Below are 12,211 nucleotides of genomic sequence, written 5' to 3'. Positions count from 1 at the left end.
TACACTAGCCGGTAGGTAGGTAGTAAGATCTTGACATATGCCCGCCTTTGGGCTACGTTGACCTTATTTCATTATATGTTGTAAACATAGATCTGAAAACATAATTCAGCAATTATTTACCGTTCCTGGCATTGAAAATTAAGGTATACCTTTACCGGTATGTTGTTTACTGTTTATTTTACCTGAATGATGTGACTGTGATGTCAGTCTGTCAAAATGGCAAAAGTTGGACGAAATTTTATGAAATATAAAAGAGAATGCAGCTAAAGCTAATGAAAGTTTATTACCTCAAAAGTCAAGAGCAACCTAGGAGATAGGAAATACGTAGTTTTAATGGAATCAAAGAATAAAAGGTTTCAGAGCGGTATGAACACTATAACCTACACCGTTTTCAAGGTATTATGTATTTATAACGTATAGGTGAAACATAAAATATGTACCGTCATTTGTACATCAATCTGTGTGCTCATTTTATTCTTACTTTAAGTGTTTCAAATACCAACCTGTGACGTTGCTTTGTGATCTGGGTATCATTTTTATGGCAATTTATTATCATTATTATTATTAGTATTATTATCATATTTAAAAAATAACCAATGCCACACCACCATGTTTTTGATTACTCTATGTATACCGCCACTAGATTAGCACAGGTTCACATGAGCTTTTTCTCTCGCATTTTATTAACACGAAACAAATTACTTTGACCGTATAATATGTCCGTATAACAGAAAGTCTACTCATTGAAACTATGAAGTGAATTATAATTCACTTTATTAAATAAATGGCATTTGGTTTATCCTATTATTAAACAGTATTATTTCTATAGTACTCTACTGGGTGCAAGCTTAATAAAATTATACAAGTTTCAAGTTTTTGTTTGTCCAAGATCTGTTTACGTCCTGTCAGCACAATTTAATGGAGGAGAGAGGAGCGAACGCACTTGTAGAGACCAAGCCATTCACTAATGCTGATCAACTCGATACTTACTGTAATTTAGGATATATTTTATAAAAATAAATGAAACAAGTACTCGTATGTACAAAGGGGCATCTTTTCTAAACTTATGACTAAACTAAGGTAGTCCTTAACTAGCTAATAAACGAAATACCTGATAAAAATTTGTTAAACCAGCTCGAATACTGTCATTTGACAAATAACCTATTTTAGCAAAATGTCTTTAATCTCACAAACATGAAAGACATTTGAGGCATTTACGAATATTCTACCGGTAGATCCCTGTTTAACCTATAGCGTTCGAATATTGTTTTTTGTAACTACCATTGCCGTTCTGAAATTTTACCCATATACCGAATAAATGTACCCGGTTTATGATTTATGGATCGAGAAGTTCCGTCGGTAAATTAAGAAAAAAGTGACTTTTGACAAGTTTTCCCTTAAAATTTAGAATCATAACCTCAAAAATTAGTTTATGGTTGATGGTTTGGCGGTTTGTTCCACAGTTTAGCTAGCTTATGAGGATGACCTGTTAATTAAAATGGATATTGGAATTGTTCTGTTTGCGAGATGGAGGGAGAGTATGCGGATATTATAAAACATTTCAACAATAAACATCTGGATGCCAGATGTCAAAGACATATCAGGAACAGGAATACCAATCGCGTTCTAAAATTCTTTCCACCGTAATGAACCAGATTCTTAAAAGTTACACCGATTGTGGTAAACGGTGGAATTAGTAGGTATAATTTTCGTAAATGCCTTTGGTTGAAAGAGATTGTATGGTATTCGTGTAAAAAGTACTTTCAAGGCACCCACTCGAATTTCTATCTCAGAAACTATATTTGATAGAGCTTTAGTTAAATAGAGGCAATGTTGCGCATTTTATTGCTAAACAATTTGTTAAAAAAAAATTCAAAAAATGTTCATTACATCGGGATATATCCGACAAAAATCCGACACTTTATTAATGATTGTTTTGGAAAATCAATGGCACCTTCTGGAGACACTTTTTTATGCTCTTCAAGAAAATAGTTTCAGTTTTCAGCTCAACTTAATTTCAAACATTTTTTAAATCATTAACTTAATTTTTTCCAATACAAACCAGAACTTTTTTTTTTCGTTTTTTAGTAGCTACAGACATTCCGAAACTAATGATGTCAAAAAAATATACTTAGTGTATTACGTAGTTTAAGTTTTTTAAAGAAAAAAAAAGTTAAAGCAAATTTAGTTTGATATAATTTAATAATCAGGCTCATAGCTCCTTCGAAAAAGAGAGAAAGAGTTGCTTTATGGTATTCATTCATTTGAAAAAAAATATGTTTAGTTAATTAATTATTTTTTTAGATACTCACATGTTTGAATTCCAGGTTGAGTTTTGATGAAAGAACTTAAACTTTATGTGTAGTGTTATTAAATTATTAAATCATATAAAACTAAATTATCTACTCATTATGACAACAAAAAAAAATTCCAACTGCATATTAAAAAAAAATTCCTAAGTACACTAGTAAAGTGTAGTGTGGCACATCATTAGTTTTGGGAGGCCTGGCCCTGGCCCTTAAAAATTTAAAGTTGATGATGGTATCTAAAAAACAAAACGTCGGAGCTGAAAACTAAAACTATTTTCTTGAAGAGCATAAAAAAGTGCCTCCAAAAGGTGCCATTTTTTTCCAAAATAATTAATAATAAAGTGGCAAAAAAATAAAATAGAAATTTGACTATTTCGGTTTTTATCGGATATCTCCGAATGTAATTAAAAATTTTCATTTTTTTTTATCAAATTATTTAGCAATAAAATGCGCAACTTTGCCTTCATTTAACTAACGCCATATAAATTATAGTATCTGAAATGGCAATGCTAATGCCTCGAATTTGTAACACCGTGTATTATATGACAAAGTTCGGATAAACATATCCCTTTTTCACAACTGTCAATTTTAGGTTTTATAGTAGTGTAAGTAGTTTTATTACCAACATGGCATGCTTACGTAAGTTATACAGGGTGCCCCAAATTCTTGCATGAGTGTGCCGATCTCATAAACGGTAAGAGGGTAGGAGGTGGTTAAATTATGGCAAAATTGCGCAAAATCCTTATTACTTCTGGAAATATTATACTTCCAAAAACAAAACCGAAATATTATAAATTAGTTTTTATTTTTTGTTGATTTATTTGTTAATGGCATAACTAATACTAAATGACGCTTTACCATCGCCACATTTCCGCTTCTACAACATGTTATATGAATTGATGAATTTCTTCGCTACAACGTGGCAATAGGTATTATTTGAGATCAAATGTTTCGGTTTTTGGTTACCATTCATATTTCTTATAAGCGCCATATTAAATTTTTACACTTGCAAAGTCAATTTATTTTCTGATTACGAAGATTTACCAGATGATATGATAGATTTACCATATGTATTGCAATTTTGCAGTCATAAAACCACATTGTAGAGAAAAAATGTGGTAATGGTAAAGCGTCGTTAATTTTCAGTAATTTTATCAAATAAATTAAAGAATAAAATAATTACTGAAATATGTAAGGTATCCGGGCTTATAAACCGTGGTGTGTGAATTGTGAATTGAATTTCTTCGTAAGGTAGAAATTGCATTGGACCACGGCTTATAAGCCCGGATAACTTTCTTTTTTGACCGACTGTGAAAGCCTTCATAGTCTGATAAAATAATTACTAATTTCGTTTTAAATAGTTCAAAATTTTGTTTTTTCAGATATCTCCAGAAAGTTCCAAATGTGTGTGAAATTCGAAAATGCTTAATTTTGCCATATTTATACAATCTCTATATCTCTTACCGTTTTCGATATTACCATACTTACACATAAGTCTGCATTTGAGCAAAGTTCTTTATTTTTGCTCAGATGCTTCGTCACAGTATTTCCGCTTAAATAATTTTTAGTGTAAAACCTTTTAAATAAAACTTGGCTCAAAACATTGTCACAATTGCTGCATTTAAATTGCTTTCAAACAGTGTGAGTCCTGATATGTTCAATTGAAACTAAACTTTTCGAAAAACTTTTGCACACACAAACATTACAATTTTATGGTTTTTCTTTGGTGTGAGTCCTCATATGTCTAGTTAAATGAGATTTTTGCGAAAAACTTTTGTCACAAGTTTCGCACTTATATAGTTTTTCTCCAGTGTGAGTGCTGATATGTCTAGTTAAATTAGATTTTATCGAGAAACTTTTGTCACAAACTTCGCACTTATATGGTTTTTCTCCGGTGTGAGATCTCATATGACTAGTTAAATCACATTTGTTCAAGAAACTTTTATAACAAACTTTGCATTTATATGGTTTTTCTCGGGTGTGAATCCTGATATGTCTATTTAAACTATATCTTTTTGAGAAACTTTGGTCACAACTTTCACACTTATATGGTTTTTCTCCAGTGTGAGTCCTGATATGTTCATTTAAAACTTTTCTATACGAGAAACTTTTGTCACAAGTTTCGCACTTATATGGTTTTTCTCCAGTGTGAGTCCTGATATGTGCATTTAAAACTTTTTTGTACGAGAAACTTTTGTCACAAGTTTCGCACTTATATGGCTTTTCTCCAGTGTGAGTCCTGATATGTTCAATTAAAACTTTTTTATACGAGAAACTTTTGTCACATGTTTCACACTTATATGGCTTTTCTCCAGTGTGAGTCCTCATATGTTCTTTTAAAACTCTTTTGTACGAGAAACTTTTGTCACAAAATTCGCACTTATATGGTTTTTTTCCGGTGTGAGTCTTTTTAATATGTTTATTTAAAACGTATTTATTTGGAAAACTTTTGTCACAACCGTTGCACTTATATGGTTCTTCTCCGATGTGAATACTGATATGTTTATTTAATCCAGATTTTTGCGAGAAACTTTTGTCACAAACGTCGCACTTATATGGTTTTTCTCCGGTGTGAGTCCTCATATGTCTAGTTAAATCACATTTGTGCAAGAAACTTTTATAACAAATTTTGCATTTATATGGTTTTTCACCGATGTGACTCCTTTTATGTTCAGATAATGCAAGTCTTCCCGCCAAAATCTTGTCACAAAAGTTGCATTTAAGTGGTTTTTTACCGGTGTGACTTTTTTTATGTCCACTTAAATCAGATTTTGACTGGAAACCTTCTTTGCAAAAGTTGCATTTATATGGTTTTTCTTCGTGGTGACTCGCGATATGTTCAAGTAGCGATGGTCTTACCGAGAAACTTTTGTCACACACGGGACATTTATATGGTTTTTCTCCAGTGTGGCTCCTGATACATTCAGTTAAAGCAATTTTTCTTGCAAAACTTTTACTACAAAATCTGCATCTAAATGGTTTTTCTCCAGTGTGATATCTGATACATTCAGTTAAAACAGATGTTCTCGCAAAACTTCTGCTACAAATTTTGCATTTAAATGGTTTTTCAGCACCAGTCTGAATTATAACAAATTGCGTGAAACATTTGTTACAATAGATCCATTCCAATAGATCCTTACCAATGTGAGTTCTGGCTTGCGTATTGCAATTACTTTTTGTTAAAAAAAGTGTATTACATATTCTGCATTTACAATGTTGAGAAGAATTATGCCCACCTGTAATATGATGTATAAGAAAAAGTTTACGTGAGAAAACTTTTCCACATCGATGGCAACTGTATTCACATTCTATAGCAGTTTTTAAATGATCGTTGATGTCAGATTGGGAACGAAAATGTTCATTACAGTACTTGCAATAATATTTTCTTCCAGTCTGACGACTATCCGTCTTGCAAGTGGCGTCTGGTAATTGAGGGGATACGACGATTTCTCTTTGAGGACTTTTTTGGTGCTCCTCTGCGCACTTGTATTCGGGTTTTGGTTCATCGTTCATTGTGTTCAATGACATGGATTGCAATTACTAGTTTAGTGTCAAGTTGCCGGAAACACCGTTCGTAGGAATACCTGTAGGTTTGTTGGTGTTGGTGGAAATTACAAATTGTTCCTGAAATAAAAAGCAGAATAAAAATAGTATAAGTATTATGTTAGTAGGAGTAGAAAGAGGCGATTATTGTGCTGAGCTCTGAAGATTTTGATCGGATCGGATTTGGAAAAATAGCTCATTAAAAACAGAGGTATACTTTAAGTAAACCGGGTGATTTTTTAGTTACATTTAACTTACAAAGCGGAGCACGCACAATATTAGTTAGAGTATACGTAGGATAAGGAGGGCTACTATGGAAATCTTGAAAATGGTTAGAGATACAGCAGTAGAACTATGTAAGGGAATAGAAAAGTAATTTCTTTCTTTATCACACGTTGACTTGCATATTTTACTAAAAGTCTGTCTTGTTTAAATCTGTATTTCTATCCCTATTAAGTTACATAGTACCCCTTCAGATTTGGTTAAATGGGAAGAAAGTTGCATATTTTTGGCCTTAAACGGATTTTTGTTCGACAACCCTAGTAACTGATGCTATTTCATGATTCTGTTGGTTAATCTAACACAACTAACAGTTTTTGTTCTAATAATTTTTTTTCTAAATGTTGTCGTTTTCGAGATATTCCCAAGATTGGTATTTTTACTATTTGGAAGGCTGTATCAGGTTGAAGATAGAGCAAAACGGTTTACGTGTTCTTATCTTATTTTTTTGAGTTTTAACTTATAATGGTATATTCAAAATTTTCAAAAAAATACCCAAACTTTATATTTGTTGAAAATTTTTAAAATTTCATCGTTAGATAGTTCTCAAGAAAGTAAGATTGGAACGAAAACTGCAATATTTAGAGAGATACTGATTAGAACAAAAACTCACCAGATTAAGCAACAGAATCAAAAAATAGCATTAGTTACTAGGGTTGTCGAACAAAAATTCGTTGCTGCCGCCGACCAACGCGTAGCGGAGCGGAACTACAAGTTCGGAAAAGTATTGCTTTCCTCACTTGTTAGGAAAATAACTACTCTACACGTAGGCCAGGCATTGCGATCGAAAAACGTAAAGTCTTTACCGATCCCCTTAAGTTTTATTGTGTTGTGTTTTTTTTGTTCTTGTTTACAGTGTGTTTTAAGTTCAACACAATATAAAGGTTTAGTTTGTTGTACATATGTTGTATGTAAATAAAAAGGATTTTTTGGAACAAAAAAGTAGCTTTCACACCTAAGTAGCATGCGACCTGCGACTTGCTGCCTGGAAGCAGGAAGCAGGTCGTAAACTGCATTTTTCCGATTTACTTTCCTACCAAAGTAGCATAGCACCAAAGCGCGTCTTCATTTATGACCAAGCATCTGTTGAGAAATGATACTAAATAGAATATCTTACTATGTCGTAGAAAGAATACACGTTTAGGGCGTAAACGCACTGAGCGACTAGGTCGCAACAGCCAGGTCGTTGCGACCATAAATATCATTATAGCAACACGTATTACCGACTGCGACCAATAATGATATTTGGTTGCAGCGACCTGGCCGTTGCTACTTATTGTTGTACCCTTATTGTATCTCAACAGCTAAAGTCAAAATTTTACCCATCGAGAATGACGTCAAGCAGGTGAAAAAACACACGCATGTCTGGAATTAGATCACAAATTTTAACCTACCAATGCTTTGAAAAATTAGTGCGTTCGGAAGTGACTGATGATATGAAGTGCCTTGAAAATCACATGATCATGGGAGTTTCAGTTTAATCATCATTCATTCAGCGAATAGGCGTGCTTGCACTCACTTAAAGATCTCTTCTACTCCTAATAACATAATATATTATTAATGTACATTGATTTTGTGCTGTGTTATTGTGCTTTGCACAATAAAGCTAAAATTGTAATTTGACATACCAACATTACCAACTTAATCTTAGGAAAAAGAATGCATACATGTAATAGTTATTTACATTACTAATGGGGTATGAGCATTTTTATAGTCACGAGTGGGAGTGTTGCCACGACGAGGTCGTAGACCGAGTTGTGGTGATCACACGAGTACGTTAATTTGCCATACCCCACGGGTGATGTACAACATTTTATCTACGACCATCAGAAGCAGCGTAAAGTAAGAAGAAAATTCATATTTTGTGCAATGTGAACTATTTAGGAACGTCTCGTATATGCTTGCTACGGGTAGTTATTTGTTACCCTTAAATCTTGTCATTTACGCTGTACTGTTTTGGTGTTGTTGCTATGGTGGCCATTTGTTTCCACATATCACTTAAGCGACAATTTAACAGTGTCAGTCACAAATTTTTAAAAGTGCATTTCGTTATGAACATGTCTGAAGAACTTCCGTCAGATATTGAAGAAGCTGCCGCAAACGTGGTATCTGGCTTGTTGCCTGCCAAGTCAAAGGAGAAATATGAAAAAATGTATCAAAGTTATGTTTAAATTCAATAAACAATTACAGCAGAAATTTTCATTTAAAGTTGTTTTATCGCACTAGTGCGATAAAATCGATTATTATCGCACTAGTGCGGTAAAATCGCTCATTACGTAACTCAAAATGAGCTATGTAATGGATGATTACCATGCTAGGAGTAGATAAAGAAATTTACTATATGCATACATATGCTTATTTAATACACAACGGCAAAATTCAATGTGCTAAACTAGTAAAATTACAAAATAAACCACAAAATTTACAAACTAGTACTAATTCTAAATGTGTGTTTTTTCGAGAACAAAAAGAATGTAGATCAAGATGTATCAAGTGGCATCCCGATTGAATACTCCAGCACATCAGAACTTTGAAAGTAATTAATCCTACCAGTGCTGAATTAAAACGGCGGGAATGTTGCTCAGTAAAACCAAATTAACTGCAATTATGAAAGACAAAATAAGAGATCAACTCTATTCAATGTATGCTAAAAAAGAATATGTAATAATTGCAAATTTGCGAAAACAATTAACTCATTGCTAACATGGTGTAAAAACACTGGTTTTAAATAGAAAAAGACTAGTAACCGGAAATATTTGGTCTATTAAAATATGGCAAATTATTGTTACTAAAATAAAGAATTAAGAAGATACATGAGTGGGTTGCTAAATGGGATTATCTTCATTCTCGGAGTCACTTAATGAGAATCTGGATCATTATTGGCTTCAGTGATAATGAGTTGGTTCAATGTCTGAAACATAACGGTATTTTATGGTGTTCCACGAATGGTTTATTAGCTTGTTGACATGTTGAATGTAGTTCTTCCAATGTTCCAATCTGCTGGTATTCCTTTTAAAATCCTTTCCCAAGTTGTCAATACTTCTACTGCTGTCCTTTGTAAACTTATCATATGTTTATCATATTTTTTCTTGCATTCGGACCAGACCAACTCTATAGGATTGTATTGGCAATGATATGGTGGTCATCTTAAAATTTTGTGGGTAAAAGATTTTACATATTCATCCAGGTAAAATTTTTTTTATGGAATCAATTTTGAACAAACTAAAGTCCAAATTTCATCTTTCATCTCGTTTTCTTCATAATCGTAATTTTGTTTCCTTAACCAGATAATTAATTTTGTGTTTTGTCCAAGATTTCTCAGAAATTTCTTCTAATAGTCCAGAATGGTAACTACTATTGTCCATTATTATAAATGATTTTTCCGATAAATTTGGGATAAGTTGATTTTTTAACCAATTTTCAACTTTTTTTGATTCATGTTGTCATTAGTCGCTTTTTTCGACCCGCTTTTAAAAACCAAACTCGCACCATTAATGAACCCATTTTCATTTCCTGCGTGAATTACTTAATGATCACCTGAAATAGTAGTAGAAGTAAGTTCATTGTATTGATGTGGAATCTTACTTTATTAAATTACCTTGAGTATAGTAGAACTTGTAAACATCGTGTCATTTTGCCAGCTACATCGAAAGGAACCTTTGCTATAAATCCACGATTCATCCAAAAAAACAGGTGTTAATCCATTCGACGCTTCCTGGTTTTTTGTATACTCCCTCAAAAATTTCATTCGCTTCATTTGGATGTCTGGAAGTTTCATCAAATATTGGCGGTTACTAGTCTTTTTCCATTTAAAACCAATGTTTTCACACCATCTTCGCAAAATAAAAATAGAAGCGTTAAAATGCTTCTTTGTTTTTCATAAAAGCGGTTATTTTGGTTTTACTGACCGACATTTTCTTAGAAATGTTGGTGAAATAGGAGTCGTCAGCTTGAATTCCAGCCTTTTTCATTCGGCTTAGGGTAGCAGTACTCACTTTTAAAGCCTGTGATGCTCTATCATATACATTGGAATAATCAATTGGGATGCCGCAAATTATAGAACTTGCTTTACATTCGAGTAGCACGTCGCATGTTGCTACGTCGCATTTTTGCGATGCTTTCCCGTATGAAACCGACTATTAATTAATACAGGTTTTAAAAGAAGTAGCATGCTTCCTGCTTTCAGGTGTGAAAGCCCACTCAGATTTACAAGGATAGGTTTCTTAAGAGGTCACATGGTATGATGGTGGCTCGTGAACGGGTAGTATTGATGATTTTGTTGCTTTTCTCTTTACCTACAAGAAATCTTCCTATAACAGTAGTGAGAATGGGTACCCTAAGCAGACAGCTTATAATTAATTATTAGTGAATGTTTTGAGCCAAACTTGAAGATGGCCTTATAGCTAAGTGTAACGAATCACTAGGTGCTCTGTTATGTTCAGCTAGGTGTTTAATGGTTACCTGCTTAAACCAAGTTTCTTTCGTCACCTGTTTCAAGTGGCTGAAATGAAAAGTAGCCATGAATTATTTAAATGTTGAGCCACTTTGAATTTGCCAATTGAATTTGAGTTTATTTTGCTCTTACAAATAAAGCCTCATACTGTTAGCTCATTATTGTTTACATACCTGATTTGAAACATCACTTATCCAATCAGAAAGTAATTAAGGAAATAGTTGTGTGAATCAATAAATGCAAACATCGTTTTTATTTAAAATCATTGGGTATGTAGAAGAGTGAGTATAACTAAAAAAGAAGCACATTTTGTCCATTCCTAATCAGGCCACAGTCCACTCTATTGTTTACAAACCTGAGAAGAGAGAAGTGAAGAAGTTAGCTGGATTTAATAGTTAGTTTATGGCTTATAGCTACTTCTCACTTTATTGAAAAAAACAATGATTCATGAGTGATTCATATTTCATATGAGTTCCATGATTTTTCAGTTATCAACACTCCAATTTTGTTCAAGTTCTACTTAGAGGCCTGAAGATGATTATTTGGTGGTTTTTATCAACAACACTCATGTTAGAAACCACGTTTGTTTGAAAATCTTAGCTGGAACGCAAATTCGTGTTGAGACGAGGTACTGATTTGAGGTTATGGTGCGACGAATTTTGGAGATTTATCCGCACTAGCGTCTACAAAAGTATCTTTATCATTTTTCGGTTTCATCTTATTTGCTTTATGTGAGTAATAGTTCAAAATTATTGCTAAATTAACAAGTTTGGCAAAGAGATGAAATAACATTTCTTTGCTATGATTACCGGCCATTGTTACCGTGCGGCGAGAGATTAAAATATTCGGGATTTTAGAGGAGTTTTGCGTCTAAACGGCTAAACCGACAGTATTGATATTTATTAAGAAAGTTTTACAATTAAATTAACCGTACAGGCACAAAAAAATCAAATTCTAAATTTAACAAACAAAATAACATCCATCGCGAACGATATCTGAACAAGTCAATTCAAAATTGTTGGATTATGCCAGCAAGGGAGACCTTTGAGGTAGAAAAATGTGTGGTGTGGTGTGGAGTAATTTTGTCAGTTGTATGTCAGTTAGTAAATAAAAAGTTTTATCGTGTTGGACCCATTAAAAATTATGTCGTAATTTCTGAGATAATAGAAACGTGATTTTTGAAATACTGTGTGATTGATTTATGTGAGTTATTTAAAATAAATACCTCTATTAATTAAATTAATTTAATTCTGGCTTCTTCAAGCACTGAAATAGTTATTTAACTAACGAGTGTTTTAATGAAAGCGATTAATAATCGAAAAAGAACTCAGAATTATAAATCGCTCATTAATATGTGAGTTGATTGCCACATTTTACTTCGATTGTACTCCATAAGAAATGTTTATAATCCTGACAAATCATAGAAAACCTAACGTAAATAGAACTAAATCTGCAATACTAAGCGGTGTCACTGTTTTGCCAGTTCTTTAAAGAATTTATCGCCGCTAGATGGCTCCAGCACCACCCATATTGATTGAAGAGCCATCTACTGGCTGGTAAGGGATTTATAATGTGGCGGGAAATTTAAACGGTTCTCTTTATAATTTATGACGTTAAATTTATGGTA

The 12,211-nt window shown here is 33.0% G+C and overlaps 1 protein-coding gene and 1 pseudogene across 3 annotated transcripts in view; both read right to left on the bottom strand.

Annotated features, from left to right (window-relative positions):
* The window catches only part of LOC145728887 (uncharacterized), a 30,693-nt gene that overhangs the window by 13,166 nt on the left and 5,316 nt on the right, over positions 1 to 12,211 (bottom strand). Inside the window, exon 2 of one of the 3 annotated variants that reach the window (XM_081979404.1) lies at positions 758 to 5,933. The exons of the other annotated variants lie outside the window; for them this stretch is intronic. Coding sequence (XP_081835530.1) covers positions 4,020 to 5,837 — 1,818 coding nt within the window. The 5' untranslated portion in view covers positions 5,838 to 5,933 and the 3' untranslated portion in view covers positions 758 to 4,019. Of the gene's footprint in view, positions 1 to 757; positions 5,934 to 12,211 lie in introns of those variants that run through there. 3 annotated transcript variants of the gene reach the window in all.
* LOC145729335 (uncharacterized) lies at positions 9,074 to 11,400 on the bottom strand (annotated as a pseudogene).

The sequence above is a fragment of the Ips typographus genome, linkage group LG5, assembly GCF_016097725.1.
Source record: "Ips typographus isolate SLU linkage group LG5, UJ_Ityp_2.0, whole genome shotgun sequence".
NCBI lineage: Eukaryota > Metazoa > Arthropoda > Insecta > Coleoptera > Curculionidae > Ips > Ips typographus.
This window is presented reverse-complemented; position numbering and strand designations above follow the sequence as displayed.